The sequence below is a fragment of the Leptosomus discolor genome, chromosome 3 (genome assembly GCF_034619465.1).
Source record: "Leptosomus discolor isolate bLepDis1 chromosome 3, bLepDis1.hap2, whole genome shotgun sequence".
Taxonomy (NCBI): Eukaryota; Metazoa; Chordata; class Aves; order Leptosomiformes; family Leptosomidae; genus Leptosomus; species Leptosomus discolor.
Window position 1 is genome coordinate 39,380,326 of NC_141393.1, and position 25,668 is coordinate 39,405,993.

Below are 25,668 nucleotides of genomic sequence, written 5' to 3' on the forward strand. Positions count from 1 at the left end.
GGTGGGTGGGGGTGGGTGGGTGTGTGTGTGTGGCACTTCTCTCTGCTCCTCTCTCAGAAGTCAGCACCAGGGCTGTTGGATTTATCCCTGGAATAAGCTCTGTGTTGATAGCAGTGAGAAGCTAAAAGAGACCAGGAGATGTGAAAACTCTTCAGGGAACCATTTCACAGCCAGGTCCTCTAGGAAAGCTTTCACCTTTCTCAGAGAAACCCTGGAAGGTCATGAAACAAAAGGTTTGCATCAGGTGTCCTTTGCTCAGCCTGAATGTCTGAAGCCTCTTCTGTTTGCTGGAAAAAGGCCAGGCCAGAGCTCTGAACACTGACAGCAGAAACCCACTCCCACCCAGGCAGGAAGTCAAAGTCAGCAAGAGCAAAGGACATGGCCACAAACATTTTGCCTTCTGGCAACTCAGTTCTAATCCAGCTCATGTTGTGCCTCCAAACGGCAGAGGTGACAGATGTGTTCTGCTGATTGTTCACTAGAAGAGTGCCAAAGAGTACAGATTCACTGATCATACCCTCTCCCTTCTCCACTACCAAAGAAAATGCTATTTACCTAAATGAGGAGGAGGTATTCAACCACACAAGACAGCTACAGGATGCATGCTCAAGGAACAGATACACTCAATTGAGCAATGTAGAGTGTGTATGTGTAAAACAGAAGTCTATTTCATGAATAAGCCATACCTGCCAAGCAAAATATCTTCTTCTAACACATGGAGGCTTTGACATTTACCTTCAGTCGTGAGGAGACTTACAATTCACAAGTGCCATAACCATGTATGATTCATCAGCTGTCTCCACAGGACTTAAAAATAAATCAGATTGAAATCATCACCTATTTTGTAGATGCTTATTAACGTGTTATTTAATATGCCAAGTTTGTTTTGCTTTGCGTAGTTGAAGGATTTTTGTTTTAGGATTTTTATTTATTGTATACACACCTTTGCCATAAAATGAAGTACACTTTAAAAGTGCTTTCCCCCTCAGCTTTCATGTGATTTGCTTTGCTTTTTAAAAACAATGTCCCTCCCTTAATATATTGAAACTATAGACAGAAACCCCACTGAATTCAGAAGCAAAAGTACACCGAAAAGACACAGGGAGTGGAACAGATTTTAGTGCCAATAAACAGCAGCAATTTCATGGGTCTGGGAATCATGGCATGGGGGAAAAAGGAAACATCCTGCCACACTTGGAGAGCAACGCAAGGTGTAGGCAAAGAAGGGAGAGCCCATGTGCCAGTCTAATATGGGTGATGAAGTACAGTCCAATTCTGCAAGGTGCTGAGGGCCTCTTGGACAGTGATAAGAACATCATGTGGTGGCAAGTCCCTGATCACTGAAGCCTAAATGCCCCTGTAATATAATGCTCTTAAAAAGGAATTGCAAACAATTAACCCCAGAAAAGAAGAAAGAATGCCCCTATTCTCCCAGCTACTGGGCTTTCTTGCAGTTTGCAGCATGTGCCCACTGGCTGATGCCCACTTAGCCTAGCTGAACTCACCATGCTGCTTATAGACACTAGCAAAGGCTGGATGAGGCCATATTTCGGGGGGGCAGGACAGAATAGGCCCCGGGCAGCAGCCCCTCTCTCATGCAACACAGACTGCATCAGCATGCACATGCTACTACAAGCGGGTGAGCCCTGTCAGTGCCTCTACTGATCCCCAAACTGCAAACATGCTTCCCGTGAGGCTTTGACTCACATACTGTAAATGAGCAACACTACTACACTTTTCAGATGAGCTCATAAAGACTGTAATCCTTTTTCATGTCCTGAACACCTGAGGCACAGTGACTGCTTGCTCTGAGCTCTGCAGAAAAGTCCATTCAGTAAAATTTCACTGGCACATGGGTTCAGACAGCCCCAGTCTCCACTGCCTCTGCCCTTCCAACCCCAGAGTGCTGCAAAGGCTCCAATTCCTTCTGCTCTACTTCTGGATGGCTGGGTACCAAAACCCAGGGGCACTAGGTGTCATCCGCAGGATTGGCATTGCATGGCCACTCCATCACAGGGGAGGAATAAGAGATCCCAGGAGCAGAAGCTAACAGGGGCCAAAGTAAAACCCTTAGCATCTCAGTGCAGGCAGCAGCAGCTGCAGTATTCTGGGATGCCCCAGCACTAAAAACAGTTGTGACTGTAGAAGAGCTGTTTTGTTGACACATGCCACCACGTAACTTGGCACATGCTGAGCTGGCCTTACCCACTACTGCTTACATCAATCGGGTTTGTAGCTGCAACCTGGGAGGTATTTTAGGATGAAATCCAAAGTCTGTCACCAAACACAGGCTTGGACACACACTCTCATATCTTGCACATCCAAACACTGACTTTTGAATACTTCTCAGACAAACAGTTTTTGTAGGTAGCCCATATGTAGTACAGGCACGCAGATGTCCATATATTTATGCTGTACCTTTGCAGGGGATGCTTATAAACATAAAGCTGAGTGCATGAAAACAGCAATGAGGTAGTTGTCAGCCAGAAGTGACAGCCTTCAAATCCTATCACTCTTGGTTTAACTTTCATTAAAAATGACAGGATAAAATAGCTCTCACACAACTGTGGTGCTATGAGAAGGAACCACTTCCAGTGCAAGTATCTCCTAATAGACAGCAATATTCTACAGAGGAACTCAGATTATCAAACTCATGTAGCTCTATTCCACTTAATTAAAACATTACTAGTAATTAGGGAACCCCACTGGCTTCCTTCCTCCCTCCCTCCTGATCCTCCCCATCCTTGAAATTCAAATTTTAACTACCCTGAAGCACAGAGGGTGTTTCAACTCCAGATTAATTTCAAACCAGTAGGCAGATGAAGCCAAACAATGGAGTCTGCATTTGAATTCCAATCAAAACTTCTTTAAAGTTCAGGAGAGTAGGATTGAGATCTGAAGTTCGGAGTATTCATCTCCATTCACAGAAAACTTTCAATCACATCAGGAATGAATCTGTCCCATTAGACCTGGTAAATCTGCACAATTTAAATCTGGGGGCAAATAAAGGTAACAGTTACCAAACATTTTCAACTTATTGGCATATTGATTATAAAATATCTCTTTTTTATCCTGTAACTCGGAACAGTCTGAGATAAGGAAACTCCTAGCAGGCAAACAAAGAATGGATTGAAGCATAATATAGACATGTCAGAAACACAGTCTGCAGAGTGAGGGTCCAACAGAAGACACCAACAGCAAGAGGGATTAGATACAAGTATATTGGAAATCAAACCCTGGAACACTAGTATCTAACTCCACAGTTGTCAAACCTACTTTTTCCCCCCCTCTCTCTTGTTTGTGAAAAACTTACTAGGCTAAAAGAAGGGCATTGCATTAAAACCAGATAAGAGAGGCAACCATGATGTCCCTCTTTTTTTATTTTTTTTCTCGAAGTAACCCAGAATCAGCGACTGAGCAGCTCTTTCAGTCCTAGTTTTGCAACCTAGACCATCTTTTAGCATTTTGTTCTGGAGAACAAATAAAGAAACAAATAAGGAAAGCCACTTTAAAACCTTAGACCACATTTTCTGCATTTGCATGCATCACATTGTTCAGCTCTTGTAGAAGCTTTAGCAAGAGCAGTATCTCACCTCATTAAATCCAGCTACCCTGCAAGCTCAAAATGCACTCTGTGCCACTGTTAGCAATGCTACTGCAATTCTATCACTGTGCTGTTGAACTGAGAGACTCCAGCCTGTGTTTCTGCCCATTAGGAAGACTGCCAGCTGCTTATTTGCCTCCAACCTTCCTGTCGCCATAACTGTTGATGTTTGAAAGAGGGAAAGGTAAAGACAAGGAAAGGAGAGGACATTTTGTGGATAACAGAACCCTATCTGCCAATACCCTTAAGTGATCTCCAATTCTGAATAAGATACAAGAGTGGAACAACCTGGAAATGGAAAGGAACTGTTAGAACACCACTAATTACTTGGTTCTCCACAGAAATAAGGTAACTACCTCTAAGGGATGCACATATTACTCCCCCAACACTACAAGGTTGTTGTAGCTTCATTAAATTGTCCCAGAAGACAAAGCACTATCTGTTGGGAGCTCTCCCACCTGCTTCACTGCAATATTACTAGACCACTCTTTCCTGAGTCTTTCTGGGTACTGCCATCTGTAAAGGGTTGGCTTTGACTGCTGTACAATTTCAGAGCTTGTGGGAGTCACAAAAACCCAGTCAGTGACTTTTCGATGAGCTGAACACTGACAGCTGCCCAGAAGAGTCCCTTAAAAAGAAACACAGTGCCTTCCAGAGGGAGTTTTTGGGGCTGGCAGTCTTATGACCTGCAGAACATCACAGACTTAGTGTAGCTTTCCTTTGGCATCTCAAACAAAAATCATACCATCTCTTAAGTTCGGCTTCTGTTCCAGAGGACAGGAACATAGAAAACACTGTATGATGTTCCAAAAAAGCACAGGGAGGAATCTGGAGAACTGTATGCAGAAAGAGTCCTACTTTTCCTCCTGATAAATTCGAGTGGTGAGAGAAGAGGGAAAACTGAAGTTCATGGAAGAGTGAAGCAACTAAGAGTCTCTACCCAGAGCTCACCTTCAGGAGGAGTGACCGGAGCTCACTCTATGGAACAACATTTGCATTCAACGACACATTGCCAGCCACATCAGCATCCAGAAGCTTATCTCCATGTGTGGAAGTTTAGCTGACTTGAAGCTTGATAATAAAGGTAAGAGCCTAGCATAATCAACACAATACTAAAACTAGTAGAAAACTCAGGACTTACTATTTGAGATGCTACCTGAAAGAGTTTAGCAGTCTCCACGCCAAACATGAGCGTATGTCACTGCCCAAAACAAAGGCATTTCTGGGGCTGCCCAGGGACTCTAGAAAAGGAGCTAGAGTGCACACTGCTTTTGGCAGAGGGCTGCACATACACAGTTGCAGGAAAGTGAGAGAGGAGTCGGGAGACTTCAGGGGACAGGAACCAGCAGAGAGTAGGAGAAGCAAGCAAAGAAACTGACAGAACAAGCAGAACATGGCTTAGAGAACAATTCAGCAAGGAAGTTTTGCGGTGTTTGGAAGTTCTGGATATCTCTTTGAAAAAAACAAGGGGAGAGCACAGACACCACTTGCTGTAGAAGATGAGAAAAGGAGCTTGAATATTTTTGTAAATAGGAAGGTAACATCAAAGATTCCTAATTCTACCATCAATTTCTTTAGTACAAACAACCCAAAGGAATTTGGACTGCAAGCAGCAAAGGATGAGGCGTAGATGTTGAACTTCCAAGTGACTAGATACACAGTAAAAACATGCAGCCTTATTAGGACCAGCATCTCTTCCAGAAAACTGGAAAACAAATTTGTTTTACCTAATTTCAAAAGGCTCAGACAATGATCTGGGTAAGTTAAACCTTGCTTGCCTGCTTAATAAATCAGCTGAATAGCTCCTAGAAAGCAGAATCCTAAAGACACCCCTGCAGGATTACAGTGCAAAGAAAAAGCGTCTTCTATTGTAATTCTTTGACTGTATCAATAAAACAGCAGAACTAATGACCAACTTCTGGTTTTGGAAGGCATCTAGAAAAACTCCTCATGGTGCAGCAATGAATACTTATTGTTTGAGCTGCAAGAAGTACAATTTGACCATTCTGATCTATGATTGAGGGCAGAAAAATGGGAATAAACAATTTTCCTTAATGACAGAAGGTCAACAGCAGGATCCACCAACTTTCAACTCTGGGATGCATTTTGTTTAAAATACGTGCTAGTGAACTGGAAGAGAAGACAAGCAATGTGATAACAGTATTTCAAGTGATACCATTATATAGAAAAGCAAATTTTACACAGGGAGGTGATACCTTGTATTTGACTAATGGATACAGCCGGTAGAAAACAGGCAGCTTCAGGCATAGCTAACTCTCCTCTGACCAACTTCTTTGTTTTCAATTCTATTAGCCAATCAAACAAAAGGATAGCAACATCTCCCCATGAAACTTGCCACACTTGTATCTCTAGATATATAACAGTACTACCAGCAACAGTACTTAGGAGGAGGATTTTCAGAGGGACTTTGATGCTTCAAAACATAAGTTAATGACTAACTTGTCTACGTTTAGCCTGTAGCCAGGGCTAAACTCTAACAGTCACTCTATTACCCGACAACCTCTCACTAGCCAGGGAGGAGAACTGGGGAAAAAGGAGAGCAGACCCATGGGTGGACGTGAGAACAGATTTCAATGAGCTAACACCGATACCAACAGAGATATACAGTTATACTCAGACCAATGAACAACCAGTCATCACAATTGACCAGAGAGCAGTCCTCAGGAGCAAGGAGAAGCCAGAGGAACCCCACAGGAGCTCCCACTCCTCAGCAAACCTTCCCCCTTTATAATGACCATGACGTTACAGCATGGGCTACACCTCTAGCTAACTCAGGTCAGCTGCCCTGGCTCCAAATTGCTAATGGCCTGTCTAGCATGGCTGGGCTGTGGTTCTATCCCAGCCAGGGGACCTAACTACAGAGGTTTATAAAACTAGGACGCTAATTACAGTAGTTTATAAAAAAAAAGACCATCTCCTCAACGCCTCCTGTGGGGTCCATTGCATCTTCACTGAAACAGCTGACACTGGTCCCAGACACAGACTGGAACTAGAATCAGGCCCAAACTGGAAAGATCTCTCAACTGTTCCAGAGCAGCAGTGCTTCTATCCCTATTGTCTTCATGATACACACTCTACTTAGATCATCACTGACTCTTCTTTAGACATAGGCTTTTTAATATCACTTTATAAAAAGATCGTTTTACTCACACACCTCCACTACTACACTTCTTTTGCCAGTAACAGCAGTAGTACTCAGGGTTCATAACAGGCATCTACCCCTTACTAGAAAAACATATTACATGCTGACACACCTCACCTGCAAGATGAATTTCCACAGCTCGGAAATTCAGTTCATTTCTTTATTAAGAAACCAGTTAACTTTAAATTCAGCACAGGTAAAAGCATAGCAGGAAGGGATAATCAGGACTTTAAAATATACTCAGCTCATACTGAATAAAGCTTAAAATATAAAAATCACTTAGTGGGTTTTCTAGTGAATGGCTTAATTTTCCCTTCTACTAAGCCTCTAGTCTAGTAGAAAGTATCACCCAGCTAGTTGAATCTCTAGCTGTCCCTGTTGAGAAATTGTTGTTCAGATATCCAAGAGGTTTGAGCCAGCTTTCCCATTAACTTCCAGAAAGTACAAAGCAACTTTGTATTACCAAGGGTTAATAGCAAGAGTTGTAACCAAGAACCATTCGGGAAGCCAATTATACTTCTTCCTGCAGCATTTCCCTAGTAGGAAAGCTAGTAGCCAAATTTTGTTTCCATTCCAAACAAAAATTTACTCCTCTATGGACAGAAAAGCAGAGTTTCATGAAAGGGGTGCTAAGATTGAGTTTGTCTTGTCTTCTAGGCAAGAATTTGGCTTCAGAAGACATCAAATCTCTAGATCTTAATGGTGCATGTTTGTACCTTGTGCTACCAATGGGCAAAAGAGCACCTAAATACCCTTCATATTGATGACTCTCCCACAAATCCAGTATTCTAGGGGTACTATTGTAGCAGGATGTGTGGCCAGACAAATATGCTATGGGACACAGCCGAATCTCTCCGCACCTGAAAGAGGATCTTCATTGATGCAAGGCAATTGTGCCTTTCCCTGAGCTCCTATAAGCATCTGAGGCACCTTTTGCAAAAGCTGATCAGATGCAAAGTTATCTGTGTGAAGGTCCCTTCCATTCAGAGACAGTGCAGGACTTCAACAGATGCTCTGCAAATCAAAAAACAGCAGGGATTTGGATAAAGACCAGAGTCCTGGAATACAGTCAGTGTCTATGAACTATTGCTTAGAGAGCTGTGGCATTGTCCACTTAGATAACCTTTTCAAAGTCTCCACTTCAAACAGCTATGTCTATTTGACTTTGTATGATGTTGGGACCCAGTTCCCTAGTTTGGAGTTGCCTCTCCTATGGACAAGTTCATTATTGTCATCCTGAAAGATGTACAATCAATGCAGCCTCTTCTAAAAGGGGGGAACTGCAGTTTAGAAATGAAAGAAGTGAAAGTCAAGAAGAACACCCCCTCTCTTTGACAAAGGTAACTCCACTGACAGGATTTTCCTCCTGGTGTGTATAACTAGACACTTCTACTGTGCCACTTATTTGGGTTTGCAAAGCTGAAGATGTGCTGGGTAAAATACTAAAGCTCTCCATTCTTCTAATCTCTTCCTGCTCTTTTAAGGTTATTTCAGTAATTGACATGTATCCTTTTAGCCAAGGGAAAACAATACAGCCAGTCACTGATTCTGGCACAGATCATCTTGCTGGAGACCCTCTCCACACAGCCATATCCGCAAGCAGCTGTGAACAAGTGGCTATGAGCACCAGCTCTTGAACAGTCTGTGTTGTTAAAGCCTGGGGATAAACATACAGGCTCCCAAATGATAAGCTTAAACCATACTAACAACTGTTTGAGAAAGAGTTCCTTCATCAATAACAGCTATTAGCACATCCAAGTCTGACTCATCTCTTTCACCATCTGCGACAACATGTCATTTGCATTAATCCCTCATTTTCCTTGCTCCACATTCTTCTTAGCTTCCCAACTTGCAGGACCATTTGTCTGACCCTTTCCCATAAAACAACAAACATCAACATGTGTATTTAGATGAGCCACTGATCATAACCAAGAACACTGCACTGATCTGATATTGCCACCTTGGGAACTTGCAATTCGTGGGAACAATTGAGAATTGCCCATGAACCACTAATGCTGAGTGATGGTATCTTCAACAGGCAGTGATTGTATAGATGCATCATTTCTGCGTGTACACAGTATTACTTCATTTACTTTCATCCCTACTCTACTACACACTTAAAACTATGTTCAGATAGAGAAAGTATATCAGCCCTCACGGAACTTATGGGGGCTAAACCACACAAGCACTATGCATCAGAAAGAATTTACCAGGGCAATTGTTAAATGACAGAAATATGACATTATCGGTGGTTTCACAAAACAAGCATCCTACTTTCAACACCATAGATTTAATCCATACAAGAGATGTACAGAATACCTTTAAAAGGCAAGTCAAGCAATTTGAATTCATCTCTGAATCAGAATCTCAAGAGGACAGCTTTGGGGCACACTAGGATTTCCCTCCTGCTAACCCATCCCACAGGTGATGATTACTTCTCTGCCTTTCAGTAAAAGCAAACAGAGATCTCTTCTACATAGGGAAAAAACAATTTTCTCTCTCAAGTTGTCCATCTGATGAATCAATGAAGTTAAATTCAGAGAAAATACATTGGCCTGTATTTAGCCTCAAGTTTGTGGTTTCCATTTCAGGCTTGAAAGAGTTCTTGTGTCCCTCCAGTGCATGGAGGAGCTGGTGACAGGCAGAAAACTTTCAGAATTAGGTGGAGAAAGGTCCCAGGTTTTTCTGATGGCCCAGCAAAAAAACAATATATTTCAGGCATTGAAAAAAATCACTAGAAGGCCATAGCAAAGCAAAGTTTTAGACAGCAGTTTCCAGTTTGTTGCTCTTTAAAACAGATCAGCATTTGATAAACAAGGAGACAAGTCTCTGCCATCCTCCTTCTCCTCCCACCTGCCCCCACTGCCAGGAGAAGTATGGCAGGAACACTGGCCTAACACTGCTTTGCATTCCTCGATGAAAGATGTTCATCCTCTGTATCCCCTGTTGTTAAGCTCTGAATCAGAAATGGTTGCCCCTATTAAAGGGCAGCCTGCAATCTCACCTCTAAAATGTTAAATATCATGACTGTCAGAACGTGTTTCAGTCAGTTGAAGCTGTTGACAGCAAATTCCTTTAGCCACTTTAAAACCAAGGGCACGTTGGCTTTATGCAAAAAAATATGCCTACATTTCGGGAAAGTAGGGCCTGCTTCTCAAAGAATTGGCACAGGGACTCATAAGACCTTCAACAAGGCACACGCAAACAGAGCCCAAACCTCGTCCTTCAGCAACAACTGTTGAGTCTGCAGGGTTATCCAAACCCCTCTCCAGCCAATCTTTCATAATCAGTGCCTTTCACATCCAGCCCACATCTCCATACTGCAGCGTTCACCCTGAAAAACAGCATACATGTTCTGACGCCAGCATTTAAAATAGCACTTAGAGACGGCAGTAGCAAAGTGGTTTCCCTGAAGCAGCATTGTGACTGTGCTTCTTTTTTTAACCACTGCTGCAGAAGTCCGTATGCTGGATTGTGTTTGGTTTTATTTTCCAGCTTCATACCACAGCTTCAGGACTGCATGTTCTCATTCAGCTGATCAGTGCTCTTACATCCTCCATTTAGGATTTTTGGAAGTATTTATACACTACAAACAAATCCAGTAGCCAACATGAGACATACCAGCAGCTCAAGGAAAGATTAATTAAAGCTTGCCAAGCAGGGAGGACTTGAATACAGAATGAGGAAGGCTTTTTCTTCCTCATCCCAGCACGTCTAAATGTTCACACAGGAAGACCTGAAGTCCTATTTCAACCTCTGAGCGAAATGCAGTGGAGCCCATAAACCATGGTGCTGTATAATTTTGGAACAGATTCAAACACTCCCTTTTAATTACCATTAGAAGAAAGGTAGCAGTTTGATCAGATTCCTTGACAACGTCTATGCAACACTTCCTTAGTGGTTCATAGTTAACTGGCAAAGCTGGTACCACTGCTAGGGGAAAAAAAAATCAAGCAATTTAAGAAAAAGGACTCAAGACTGAAATTTCTTTGCGGAACTGTGATCTCCAAGTGCCAGGCTGTCAGACAAACTGCCTTTTTGTGGCGCTCCTGCTACATGTGACAGCTCTGCTGGGTCTCAGAAGCCCCACGCTGCTGCAGAGACTCAGATGAAGGGGCCAAGGAGCTTGGCTTCTGCAGAGAAGCTCCCAGCATAGAGAAGAACTGCTATGCCAGGCAGACTGCATCTCTGCCATGTGTCTCACCGATACCCACCCTGCTTTTGCAAGACCTCTGTGCCTTTTCTGGCCTTACTTCCTTCCCATGTGACCTTAACTTGGCAAAGCCAAGAATACGTGAATACTTCCTTCGTATAAGAGCACTTTACAGCAGAAGGTATTATCTTTGCCATTGGAGTGCGTGACCAGGATGCCTTTTTGTGCCTCGGATGACAACAGTCTGTGGAGGAACATAAGCAGAGCTCCATAAAGTCTTCTCAAAATTCACTAGAAACCCTTCTGAAGAGTATTATTTACACAATGAAAGAAGAAAAAAAATCCATCTAATCATGGATTGCTACTCACCTTTTAAAATTAAATTTCTGAACTATATTCCCAAACTTTGTACTATACTTGCTACATTTAGAAAGAAGGAAGTGAAAGAAGCCCTAAACATCACAATTGTTTTAACCCCTTTCCTTCCATGTTTTATTGTTTCAGTGATTTAGAAGTTTACTGAAACATGCTGAGGAGCAACAAATGCAAAAGATCATTTGAGGTATCCATGAACCCACTATTTCACATGTTGCATTTGGACTCCCACACAGCCTATGTACTTAAGTGAGACAGCAAATATTTCACCAGTTAAGCAAGTAATTTCTTTCATACAGTCTCCAGTTCCACCTGGGAATCCCCATGCTAATAACTTTTAACACCAAATTGCTAGTATCTCAATCATTCTAGATTTAAAAAACACCTTTAAGAACCCAAGCATTCTCCTGCACTAATGAATGTTAAATAACCACAGAACCATCTAACTTAGACTATTTCCCATTTAACAACTTGATGTCCCTCAATTAATGTCAATCTACCTTAAAAACTATGAACGCTAAATTTTAAGTGATTCAGGGAAACAGAGCTTCTAGTCTATTTGCATGAATGTTATTAACATCCAGAGTCGCTCTAACAGTTCATCAAGTGCTTATTACTAGTTAGACTAAAGTAGCTGAAGCAGGTGGCTGTGCAAAAGGTGAAAAAACAGCATGGCTTATACCTTTCATTGCTACTTCTCCATTCCCAGAAAATGCTCTGTTTACATCAGCCAGCTGCAGCTGTCTTACCTGACTTCCCCCCTCCTCCTCAGCCCAAGCAGTCCTACAGAATGAGGTTCAGCCATTATTTCTTTTAAATCTCATTTCCTTTCCTTTAGGAGCACACTTCCCTCACACACTCACTGTGAATAAGAACAAATACGTTTTCTTCAGCCCTTCTTTTCTCATCCACTCTAAGCCTCTCCCAAAAAGTTTTCCCAGAGATGTTGTTACCCATGGATATGCAGACAACCCTGCTCTCATGCACAAGTACAGCTGTCTTTCCAAAACTCTGCTTGCCTTTGCAAAACTTTCACGCTTTCTCTGGAAATACTCTGTCCCAGCAGAAGAATGACATCCTTAGCATAAACTGCACTTCTGCTGCAAGTTGTGGATACATAGTCACCTGGCTGGTGAGCCACAAGATCTGCCTGTCCTACCCATCCAACCCATAACAGGAGATGGGGTATAGTTCTAATGTGGACAGTCACACTCTAACAACTGGACACATCCCTTCTCCCAGCACCACCATGACCAGAAACTTGGAAAGGTGAGACAGACATGTCATAAAGGCAAAAAGGGCAGGTCTGGAGCTGGGAGTTGCCATGACACCAACACAGGTCTTCAGAGGCATTCCCAAAACTGGAATCCAGCCCTTATTGCTGTAGAGACTGAATCATCCTGCTTAAAATATCGATGCTCATTAGAGTATCACTCTGCTGAGTGATATCTCAGAGCTTCTAATGTCCACACAAGCTCTTAGCGCTTCTTTGGGCTCAGTTCAGAGCTGGTCAGAGCCTCTTACTGCTCTAACTTAGAGCCTCCACTACCTCAGATGAGAACACGCTTGTGCCTGGTGTTCTGTGGATCTGTCCTCCAACAGCCAGAATAAGGGCAGTCACAGAACTAATTGCCAACATTAATTTCCAAAGGGAAGAGAAAAGGAATAAGTGATACCAACTCTGATAGCTAGTTTGGAGCAACTACGGGGACACAGTTGAATTAACAAGTATCAGTACATGCTGACACAGAGCAAAAGCAGCAATTTTTCTACGACAATTGCTTTTGTGTCACGGCAAAAAACGCAAGCCAGGCACAAATGCTGGGCTGCTGAGAGGTGGTGAAGAGGGATGAGAGGGAAGAGAACTTTACCAAACGGAAACATGTCTGGAAGACTTGGACACAAACACAAGCATGAAAGCTTGGTGACTCCAATCATTCACATGCCTGCATATTTAGCACAGGTATTCTTCTTTACTAAGAGTACCGGTCTAGGAAAGTCAGTTTTGGCAGCCAGGTAAGAGAGAGCAAGCACACTCTACAGTGAAGGTTGCCTGTGATCAGTTATAGCTGCAGCAGCAAGGACAAAAGCTTTCAAATTTGACAAGGAAAGCCATTTTGACAGCATTGCTCTTCATTTAAACCAGTATATGTTCTCATCATACACAGATCCTTCTTCAAGGAAGCTTTGAAAGGCCTGGAGTCTCCCTCAGTGGAGAGCTCCAGAGAGGACACGTACCAAGCACAGCAGCACAGATGCAGCATGAGCCTGCCTACAGCTAGTCACGAGGAAAACCCAGAGGACAAGTACAGTCAAGGCCCTCCTTCAGACTTCTCCACATAGCCCTTCTCTTGAGCCCCCAGCCTATGGTCCCATTAGTAAGTTATCCGCTCTTTCCGAGTAGAGGAAAATTACTTCCATAGCAAAACCCATATAAATAAACTAGGAAGGAGGATGGGAAGTAGACTCGCTCATCAAGCTCACCTGACCCGATTATTACCCTTGTATCAGCTTCTGCCAGCAAAAGAACAGATGAAGTTTACTGATCACTCAGATGCAATCTACTTAGTACTATGCCACATGCTGATACACTATTAAAATGCATCTGTTAAACAGACAAAGAATGCAATAATCAGGAGATACCAACAGCTACTGAAAAATCATAACTGGGGGGCGTGGGAGGGGAAGTTACTTCTGTACCAAATTCCATTCAGTATTTTCACCAGTGATCTGGCAGAAGACAAAACCAGTACTGCTAAAGATAGTGGACTGGTAAAGAATAGAGCCGACAAGGCAGAGAGTAATCTGGGCCTGTCAGTGCGCACAGCCAGTACAAATAGGAGATGCAGTCATTCAGCAAAACGCCAAGTCAGACACCTTCACCTACACCACGCAGGTCATGTTGGGTACGGACGAGGATTTAGAAGTCAGAATATACAGGCACTTAACACTTGTTTCTATGACCAAAAGGGATTGCTCTTTTGATCTGCAAACTACAATTAAGAGAATTTACCTCTTATGTGGCAATGGTTTATTCTGTGGTTTACAGACTCCTTAGGGCACTTGAGAAAGCAAATGAAGAAGGGGAAAGCTGTGAACCACTTCTAAGAGATGTGTAAAAGTTATTTAAGAAAAGCCAGCTGTTAGGAGGTGGCTTAAATTTGCTTTGCACATGTCTGCACATTCACCAAAAAAATCTCAGGGTTTGAAGATAAAAACGATACAGAAAACTTCTGGTATATGGCATTGGCATGCTCAATAGATGGTTGGAGTGTCTGGATTTTACCAAACAATACAGAAACAGCAGAAAGGGTGCAGAAAGCCACAGAAACTACTCTAAGAGAGAAAGTATCTTACACTGAGAATCTTAAAGAGCTCAGTTGGCTTAATTTCTTAAAAATAATGTGAAAGGTAAGGCAATTAACACACAAATCCCCTCACAGGGAGGGACTATCAGCCTATTAGAGGCCTCTTTAATCTAGCACAGAACAACCTAACAGACCAGTTGTTGGAACCTAAAGGCAAACTGAAGGCAAGGCACCTTTCCCTCCCACATGCTCCTTTCTAGTTTGTTTTAATTAAAAAGTGCCAGAAGTAGTGCATCATTCAATCTTCAGATCATGTCTGTCTGCTCTTTCTCACTGTTATGCCTAAATCAAATATGTATTATTAGCACATACAATTCAGGAGACTCTGCGAGACTCAAATGCCTAGAATATACATGAAATCAAACCAGATGCATTTGTCTTTACGAATATGAAAATCCAGGCTTCAGAAGGTCAGTAAATTCACAATAAAGTTAAGGGAACAGATGAGAATGGGAGAGAAACATGGGGATTTAAGAGTTTCAGCTGCCCTCAGTATCAATGGCAAATGCATTCTTAAAAATACCAAACTTATAAATTAGGATGCTTTTTATGTTTGTGTTCAGGATTTCAACTTATCTTTTTTTCAAAACCCAGAGATTTAAGTTGTAACAAAAGCTAAAATTTTCTCCGATCACTTGCGTTTACAAGCTGTCCTCATCTTTTTTTATTTCACTTCTGCAATGACAGAAAATGTACATGCAGTGTTCACTGTAAAGATGAATCTCAAGGCTACAAAAACGACACAGTGGAAAAGACTTTGGAAAACACACAAAGTTTAAGTGAGACTGTCCAGCTGCTGAGAGAAAGTAGTATGAGCCAAAGCTCACAGGAAAGTTTGTGTTTGGGGTGTATTTTCCACAAGGATTTTGTCAATAAATGGGACAAGAGGTGGCTGGAGATTGGAAAAGAGGTTGTTTGGTATTCCTCAGGCACTGGTTTGAAGGCAGCAGACACAGAAAGGTGTTAAGACTGGATGATTTAAATTCTGAGTAAAAACTACTATTCAGACTTCTGGAAAAGCCACTGAGTTAACGCTGTGGTATTAAAATTATTCAGTAATTGTGAAAAGAAATCTAAAAGAACACTACTCACCAGAAGGGCCTTTTCTTGCTCAGCAAGCCACATCAATTATCTGGGCATTGGATATAACCCTCCCCCCATAACACACTGCCAGCAACACAGATGGAAATCATGTCTGAACAGTATCAAAATCCCAAAGCTGAAAGGTAAAAAAAAGCAAAACCAAAAAAACTCAAAGGCTTCGCTTTCTCTGCTTACTTCAATGGGAAATTAATAAAACTAAAGACTCCCTTCTGCAAATCCTCATCCTCCTAGCCCGTTCCACATACTCCCTCTCACAGATGCTCAACTCAGGCAAGGGCTAACAAGCGGTTTGTCCCAGACAGACCTTTTTCTTACTGCCTGCATCTTTATTCTGATGGCTACACTACAGCAGCATCAACTTCTAATCATCTGTCTTAACACACGCACGTGCATTCCACAGGGACACCAGAGCCAAATGTTCAGAGCAGATCACAGACAAGCAAGCCAGTTCATGCTGCATCTGCAAAGATCTGGCTGAACAGCAGCCCTTCTGCTACCAGGCATAACTGGTCTGCAGGCCAAGGCACATCACTGCATGCACCAGCCCAGGCCATCCAACACCTATACACATTCACCAAACCTCAAGTCTGTTCCCAAAGTCCCCTACAAACAGTGAGCAAAACTCCTTCTGTTTCCTCTTCCCCTTACACTAGAGCAGTTTATAGGCCAAAGCAAGATTTCATGTAGTTTAAGTGCTCTGAAACTCTGCGGTGACTTAAGAATGTCATGTATAACAGCATACCATTTCTACCTCCAGCAGACAGCAGGAATACAGCCCTGAGCAAACACACAATTTCAAATACATCAGCAATGTTCTGCTAGAATAATAAAGAACAGAGATAAGTAAAGCACCAAGACACCAGTTTTTCTTTGAATACATATATTGCGTTATGTGATTATTTTTTTTTTTGGCATCATACAGACCAGACCACACATTTTGCTTTTCTTTTACAAAACAAACAAAACACATTGATTTCTTGGAGACAAGAGAAACAGGTCTTACCTCACAGAGCTCATGTCAGCTGGGGCATTTAAAAACCACTCAAATCACAGGGAGGAGATAAGACCCCACAGGTAAATTCAGCAACATGCTTTCCAGAGCAAGGGCCTCTCCCTTTGGCTTTATTTTCTAAGCCTTACTTGGCTTACACCTGCCAGTCTATCTCCTGAACATCACATCAGTCTTCATAAATAAGCAATAGCCAGGATGAACCCAGCCTGCTCTCGGCTTCTCCCTCTCAATCATCATAAGATTTTCTGACTGCAGAGAGCAAGTTAGCTACTACAAAAAACTTCATCTGAAGTATTCCCCACACATAAAATAACCCCCAAAACAGACCTTCAACCTGAGAGATGCAGGCTTCAACCCACTTGATGAACGAAGGGACTACTGCTTCATTACTAATTTAAAGACTCTTCTGTAGCTTCAGCATGCCCAAATCTCTTGCCACTGATTATCCTTGTGATTCAGTTGTCTGCCTGTCTCTCTCCGGTATGCTAGTGTTTTGTGGAAAGCTTTTTCTTACAACCCTGACCCAAGAATGAGCAGTCATACTGACAATCAAAGGCTTTTTCTAGCAGCAGGCTATCTTCTGTCTTTCCAGAACTGGCAGAATACCTCACCAATACTGCATGTTACTGTTAAATCAGCAGCTACACTGATGATTTACATGGAAAACCACAGATTCGATTTTATATATTTGTCTTAAGGCATTTATTTAGCAACAACCAACAAAAATTCAATGGAAAAAAATAATATAACCTCTGCATTCCTTTTCTTTATTCATGGTTCAGACAGGGATCATGAGTTTCAAGAAATTTCAGTGGAAAAAAGGTAAAGCCTCTGGTAAATGTTTTTGATTTAAAACCACCTCAACTCCCACTCCCTTTAACCAAAAGTCATGTCTTAAAACATGGAATAGATGAGTGTGTTTGAAAGTTCATGGTGCAAAATAGAGGGGGATGGCAAAACCTCCTCAGATTAGTCAAAAAAACAGCTACGCCTATACATGAACACAGTCATCTCCCTTCCTCTCTGCTTCCATCCACCCTGCAACAAAATCAATATATAAAGAACATCAGCAGCAGCAGCTTTACGATAGGCAATGATCCTTTTTGACATCAGTCTGTGATAAGATCGTTGATTCTCTATCTTTAAATTACATCATAGCTGTGTAAAACACGCAGTGATATCCAAAATGTGAACTCTTCACATCCGCTGTCGATACCTCAGCGAGATCCAGACTGCTGCCGCAGCAAGCACCAGGCCTGGCACAAGAATGGCTGCTAGAGGAAGCCCACCTGATTCTCCATTGCCTCGATGACCCACAGGGCCATTTTGTGGCTGCAACTACAAGGAAAAAAAAAAAAAAAAGCATTTGTGTCAGAGCCCATCGCGGAAGAGCCCCAGTTCTATGTCAGGACCACGTGGTTCTATACGGATGCACAAGATGGTTTCCCCAGGTACCTGTACACTCCACACATGGGAGGGTTAGAACAGCTTTGGGTGCTTTACTGCAGGGTACCCAGTCACTGCCAGGCACCCTCATGTTTCTCTGCCACTTTGTAAACTAGGACTCTTAGCAGCTGGAGCAGGGTACGTTTCATACAGCAGAAGCAATGACACACACATACCCTGTCGTCCCCTGATGCACCTCCAACCACACCACTTCCTGGTGTCTTTACCAGGAAAAGGGCATCACTAATTCTCTCTGGTTTTCCTTCCTGCCCTGTACACTGGTCCAAAAGATTTACTCCTTTACTAAGGGAGCAGAAAAGGGACCTCAGCCCACCTCTCCCCACCAGCACGCTTCAGGCTGATCAGTATTTCCTTCATCAATTTCAGTGCTAGCCAGGGATGTCCAAATTACAACAGTGGATTAAGGATTCCTCAAAATGGTGCCAGTATATTTGAACTATAGCAGCCCACATTTCATACAATCATAGAAATGCTTAGGTTGGAAAAGACCTTTAAGATCATCAAGTCCGACTGTTAACCTAGCATTGCCAAGTCCACCACTAGACCATGTCCCTAAGTGCCACATCTAAACACTATTCAAATACATCCAGGGATAGCAACTCCATCACTTCCCTGGGCAGCCTGATCCAGCGCTTGACAATCCTTTCAGTGAAGAAATTTTTCCTAATGTCCAATCTAAACCTCCCCTGGTGCAACTTGAGGCCATTTCCTCCCATCCAATCACCTGTTACTTGGGAGAAGAGACCCACCCCCCACCTCACCACAACCTCCTTTCAGGTAGTTGTTGAGAGCGGTAAGGTCTCCCCTCAGCCTCCTTTTCTCCAGGCTAAATATCCCCAGTTCCTTCAGCCACTCTAGACCCTTCACCAGCTTTGTTGTCATTCTTTGGACATACTCCAGCACCTCAACGTGTTTCTTGTGGTGATGGGTTGCACACATATCTCAACACTAACATGAGTGACGACCTCTGAAACAACAGGGGAATTTTGTCTCCCGTAAGATTTTGGCCTCTGAAACAGAACTGGAGAACTTGAGACTGTCTTCACAAACGTTTGCCTCTGAGAAAGGAGTTCTGTGAGAAGACACACCATACTCCAAGCAAAACGAAGACCTGGGTGCTTCTCCAAACTCACCTCTTCACTGATATTGTTACAATCAAGCCGTGGTCAACTAGAGAAGGCCATAGTTCAAACAAAATCTTTATATGCATAATTCACACCGAGCACCTATACATGGTATTTTTCTGCCTCATGAAATACAGAGCTATCAATCACAGAAACCAGTCTAAAATGAGCCAGAAGTAACACCAAGAAACAGGTAAAACATACCCTGCGCTGAATTTTCAGAGACACATCAGAGCCTGCATTCCTGAACAGTTCTACCGCATCCTTGTGCCGCAAATCCTTCAAGTTTCTGCCATTGACCTAGCAAAACAGAAAAAAGGAGAAACAGTTGCTGAAGGGCAAAAAAGCAAGTTTTTGACGATGCACGCTAACATAGGAAGAACGGGAGATAAAAAATCTTCCTTTTTCACAAAATTCTACATTTGGGGCACAATACTATAATTGGCAAGATCCACGTCCATCCATTCATATCATAGATGTACTTTTATATGTTGAGACGTAACATGAACTCCAAGCCAAAACACAGAGGTACAGAAAAAGGCTACCTAGACACAAAATCAGAATATAAGGCCACAGTCATGTCAATAGCAGCTTCTTACGCTGCTGCTTGACTGGAAACAAATCAAAGGTGTAATTCAGACAGCTAATGAAAATAAAAGAGCAGCTACAGCAAAATTATTATTATGAGTCTCTTTCCCACATTGTTCCCCCTCCTGGTCTACCTTTGAAAGAGTGTTGTAAACATACCTTTAAAAGCATATTGATGTAACAAAACAAAAAAAGACATATTGGCATCCACTTGAAAGTGTTAAGATTTTTCTTAATTTAAAATAGTGCCTCATGGCAGGAGATTTTATAACCTACTTGATTTCATTCACTAACTGATTATATTTATCCTAATTTTTCTTTTTCACCCCCATTACCCCTAATTGTATCCCCCAAGATCACATCCCGTGTCTCTCTTCTCTTGATATTTAGATTCCCCAAACACAAGTATGTAAACATGAAACTGTCAAGAAAAGATAGGATAATACTGTCTGTTTAACTTAATATTATTTTCTGGATCAATAATAGGCTCCAACTAGCGCAGGACACTCTATAGAGGCTAAAAAGATTACATGTGGAACACAATAAGCAAGTGTAAAATAAAATTGAGTGTTAAAAGATCACGTATCACACTAGGAGAGGCTAGCTCTTCACTCATCACTTTGTAAAGCATATCGTTCTTGTATGATTGCCAGCTGCCTGAAGAACCAGAGGGACCGAACCGCAGTCCCTTTAAAACATTTTTCTAAAAGAAGCAGCAGCCTGTATTATTCCTGATGAGCTGAAATGAAGAGTTTTATGGCCTAAAAGTTTTATAGCCTAAAAATCCACCAGCAAAAGGATCAGTAATCACGGACTACCACTCAAAAAAAATGGAAACTTAGAGGTGGAAGACCTTTATTTACACTTGTGTAAATGATGACCCATTGTGAGCAAGAGAAGGTCCCTAAAACCTTAGGGAGGCAAGTCACAGAGGAAATACAAACGCAGCACCAAGAAGCGCTCCGAGACAAATCAAGGTGGCAAAAGAGATGGGCCCACGTGTAGAGGTGCTCATCTCCCTAGCGCTCAAAGCTCTCCTCAGATCCTCAAGGTAGCTCCTCCATGGAGTTTGCTCAGCATCACCTAATTGCGTTTACCACATCCTTCCTCTCTGCGCACTGCGATGGCAAACCTGCATCTCTTATCACATCACTGATCACAGCATTTCAAGAACACATGGGGCAACGGAAGACAGGGCTTACCGCTAAAATTTTATCTCCTTCTTGTAATCGGCCATCAAGGTAAGCTGCCCCATCCTTTTTGATCCGGCTGACATAGATGCTGCTGTCATTGGAAATGTACTGCTGATCTGTCCCACCAACAATGTTGAAGCCCAGCCCTAAGGTAAGCCAAAGAGAAAGCCAATGAGAAAAAGCTCAAAGCTTCAGACATTCTTGCTGTTGTTGGGGACTGTACCCTCCCAAGTTGTCCTGTTTTCTCCACCATGCTAAAACTCACAGCACACAAATCTGCATCACCCTTTCCAACCATCTCTGTCTAAAGTTATTCTCATGAAACTGGTCTTGAAAGCAGAGAAGAGACCCTGAATGCCTGAGGGCCCAAATGCTTCATTCCATAAAGCATCCATGATCCATTTTCAGGTGGGTGTCGGGGACTACTGAGGGACATGCCATTGTTTCCAAGATGCCAATTAAGCCCTCAGCAAGAATATGTCTCTTCAGCACAGCATGAAAGGAAAGGAAAGCACTCTGCATTTCACAGGAGGCTATAGTAAATCATTACCTTTGAGAAACAAGAAATCATGCCTGACAAGCATTTCATGAGCCGGGAAACAGAGTTAGTGAAAGGCAAGGAGCATTAGGCCCTGTCTACAGACAAGGAAACAGGCAAGCAGAGCTGTGAGACCAGCGCGAGGGCACCTAAAGCTCAGAAGGCTCCCCTTCCACATCTCAGGAGCTGGAACTGGCATCCTTTGCCTCCAAGAATAAGATAAGCTTAGATGCAGCTATGTCAAATTGTATGTAATCACTTTGCTCTGTTTCAGGAATCCAAAACAAGACAGGAAATAAAGACAAAGTTCTTGGATTTAAAGTGGAACAAAAAGGAATACACATACATTAAACAGAACTGACGTCCACTTCACATTTGTGTTATGTTTTGTATTGTTCTTTAAAGTAAGCCTCAATTACAGATCTCTAGCTGGAACCAGCTGCTGGATTAAAGTGCAGTTAAAGATTAAGATTTCTTGTTTCATCGAAATCCAGAAGAACAAATTGAATTCAAAATCTGGAAAACCACAGGTTACAAGAGCACATTCCCCACTGCACATGCAGCTAAGTTTCTCTGTAAACAGTAAGTGACAAGTGATGGGAAAGTTTCCCCAAGAGGAGGCTGACAATGAAAAAAAAGAAAGAAAAGTCAAGGAAAAAGAAAAAAATAATCTAATACATAGTCAAAGTAAATTAAGAAAAAAAACCACCCTCTTTTTCTGACATAAACCAGTCATCCAAAACCTACTGTCAAGAACAGCTGAAGGTAAATTCTCCCCACATTCAGCCAGGCTGATTTATTTATTTTCCTCTTTCTTTCTTACTTACTTTCTCTCAAAGCTGGGACCAGAAACTTTGAGAAGGAGAGTTGCAAATGAAAGTAAAACCACCTTGTGCCTGCTGGGAAGCAGCATTTTAATTCAATCAGTCTTAGGAGATCAAAGGATGCACAAGTTGAGTCATGCGATTTTAAGTGTGCATCTACAGCTGGGAAGTAAAGAAATATTAACAGCAATCTTGCCACACCTTTTTTTTCCCCCACCCCTTCCTGGTAGTTTAAGACAAACGAAGAAAATGGAAGCAGCAGCAGCAGACTGAAGAAACACTGACATTTCAGCTAGACTAACACTTAGGCCAACAAAGAACAGTTGTGCACAATAACACACCATTTGATGCAAATTAAAAAAAAACAAACCCACAAACTTAAAAGTTATTTGCCTTGAAGCCAATAAACTGGGAACAGCAGGAATCAATACTACAGAAAGTACAAGCTTTAATCAACACTTCTTAAAAAGCCAGAAAGATGGAATCACAGTTTGAGAATACATTGATTCTCTCACATATATAAAATCCCTCAAATACATATATGAAAAAAGTATACATTTTGCAAGTCTTCACCCACAATTGCAAAAATAATCAAAAGTCACAGCTTTCATCAGCAGAGGCAACATGACATAGGAGCAGATCTTCATGACAAAAAGAGGCAGCAGTTCGTGCTGCCAAGTATTCACAGGGCTTTTTCACTGTGTCTTTCCTTTCCTGCACTTAGAACTTCCACTCTGGCTAAAACTATCTTCTTCCCTATCATTCCTTGAGCTCTCTGCTCTTCTCACCCTTCCAATTCATACAGTCATAGAGAGAGACACAGCACAACCGTGAAAAAAGGAGCAAGGGCAAGAAGAGAGCACATGGCACTATATCCCTTGTCTACAAGGGACCAGTAGAACGGCAGAGCTTTAAAAGCAGGTTCTGGACTAAACTTCTGGCCCTTCCTATGACTCATTTACCCCCCTGTCCCTCAAATAAACATTAAAAAAAAACCATGATTGGTAGGATTAGGAAGCGAGAGATTGAATACTATTGCAGATTGAATTGATGAAGTTATTTGGTTTTCCATAAAACCACATTTTTCTGCCTAATTTCAGCCTAGTACTTCAGAAGGAAATTTGAAAAAGAGAAGAGACATACACACACTGTTTTGCCACTGTAAATACATTCACCTCCTCAGTAAACTTTTGCCAGAGATGTTTAACATCAGACCTATATTTAAAAATTGCAGTCAAAACTCGGATTAGAGAGATTAGGGGATTACACGGTGCTTTACAGATAACAGTGTTTAGTTCACCCTTCGATAGAAATTTTAATAATTCACATGGTAAATGCATGAAGGTTGTAAGGGGCTGTAGGACCTTCAAATCAAGTGACACAGTCAGAAACCTAACTCTAAAAATACACAGCCCATCTTAATTACAGGACAAATGCTGCTCATGGCAATCAGATTTAAATTGCCATGGCTACGTTCAAGAACTCTCAGCTCTGCCCTTCAACATCCCCTTCCACCTCCCTCAAAATTTTAAGTTCCCAAACATACGGAAACAGCCTTCCCATCAGAACCGGCTTCATTTAGCAAATAATTTTCACTGACAAGCATAGCTTTGTGAGCTTGAGGTCATGGCTACGCAGGCAGGGCTATGCAGCTTTCAGACCAGCAGCCACTCCAGCGAGCAGGGGAGGCAGAGGTCTACCCGCTGGGCTCACCCTCTGGATCGTGACTGTTGGCACAGGGGCCAGGACTGACCCCAGCCCTGCACAGGAACTACCTTCACCCTGAAGAAAGGAAAATGGCACACACAACAACGATGTGGGTGCTGCAGGTCCCAGGGGAGCCTGTGGAGCCAAGGCTGGCTGGCAGCCGCACCCAGCAGTTGTGCGGACAGAAGGGCTGCCATGTTTTCTTTTCGTGTTAATTAAAGAGCAGGCCTTGCGTACCAAAGTACAGCTCTAGCTCTAAAACCTCCCCAGAGCCCACGGTTCTTGGGAGCCAGGATTTTGCTCCAGAGCTCTTCATTCGCTGCCAACTTGCCACACTTCTGAAAGCACGATTTGAATGGCATCATAAATCCCGTAAAAACACGAGGGCAGACAGGCATCTACAGGCTTCCATGAGAGCACATGACAGGAAAGGCAAGCCAAGAAAGTGCCCCGCAGACAGCCCCGATCCCTCTCCCTCCCAGTCTGCGCTCCTCTCGCTCACCACCCCGAAGCCCTCTCGAACACTACCCCGAACGATTAACACGAAGCTGACGGTATGGGGTATGGTCACCTTGCCTAACGTTTTTGAAAACACCCTCTAATCCGGGGTATCCAAGCCGGCTGAGTGCTGAGCACCTGCCACCTCGCTCGGAAGCTGCATCGGAGATGGCAACTCCTGGGAAACCCAAAGGGAGGTGTTTCACCCGAGACACCGGCCTCAGCCGGCCGCTGCTCTCACCGAAGACAAAGCCTGACCCAGCCAGCTCCCCCGCATGCAGGTCACGGCCTTTTCCCGCAGCGCTGTATCCGCCACGGGCACGCCGTGGCAGGAGAGACCATTGGGGGCAGGAGAGGCCATTGGGGCCAGGAACCTCAGGGCTGTGGCGCCGGTGCCTGGGAGCGGGCGCTGTGCTCGCCGCCCCCACCGCCGGCACCCTCCCACCGCCGCCCCAGTGCCCGCCAAGGCCCCCGCCCCGCCGGGGGCTGCGCAGGCCTCGGCGCGGCTGCCCCGGCCCGGGAGGCGCCGAGGGCCCGGCGAGGGGCGGCCGCCCCCGCCTTACCTGAGGGTCTGCGGGTGAGGCTGATGACCTCCTCGGAAAAGCTGCCGCTGCTGCCGCCGCCGCCCGCCACGCTGCTGTTCATGCTGCGGCCTGAAGGTGAAGTTGTCTCCCGGGGCAGCCGCTTTCGTTTCCTCGGCCGCCGCCGGAGGGCCGCGCCGCGGAGCGCTGGGAGTTGTAGTCCGCGGCCGGCCGCGCCACGACGCCCGGGGACGGGGCTCCGCTGGCAGCCCGAGCCCCCGGCTCGGGCCTGGGGGCGGTGGGCGAGGCCGCGCCCGGGAAGGAGTGCCAGGGCCCAGCGCCGGTCTCTGCCCGCGCGGCCCGGCCCTCACAGCCGGCCGGCGGGCCGCAGCGGCCGTGCCATCCGTAGCGGTGCCCTCTGCGATGGGC

General features: G+C 43.6%; 1 protein-coding gene across 2 annotated transcripts; it reads right to left on the reverse strand.

Moving 5' to 3' along the window:
* Positions 1 to 14,338: 14,338 nt before the first annotated feature.
* SYNJ2BP (synaptojanin 2 binding protein) lies at positions 14,339 to 25,388 on the reverse strand. Of its 2 annotated transcripts, XM_086463632.1 has the most exons (5): positions 25,282 to 25,388; positions 21,161 to 21,297; positions 19,575 to 19,670; positions 17,996 to 18,117; positions 14,339 to 14,396 (listed from the first exon to the last, which is right to left on the reverse strand). In XM_086463632.1, exons 1-5 carry the CDS (start codon positions 25,361 to 25,363, stop codon positions 14,339 to 14,341), a joined length of 495 nt encoding a protein of 164 aa, XP_086319758.1. In that variant the 5' UTR covers positions 25,364 to 25,388. The 2 variants fall into 2 exon arrangements, with proteins under 2 accessions (XP_086319758.1, XP_086319759.1); XM_086463633.1 differs by lacking the exon at positions 14,339 to 14,396 and having other exon boundaries at positions 17,531 to 18,117.
* Between the last annotated feature and the right edge of the window lie 280 nt (positions 25,389 to 25,668).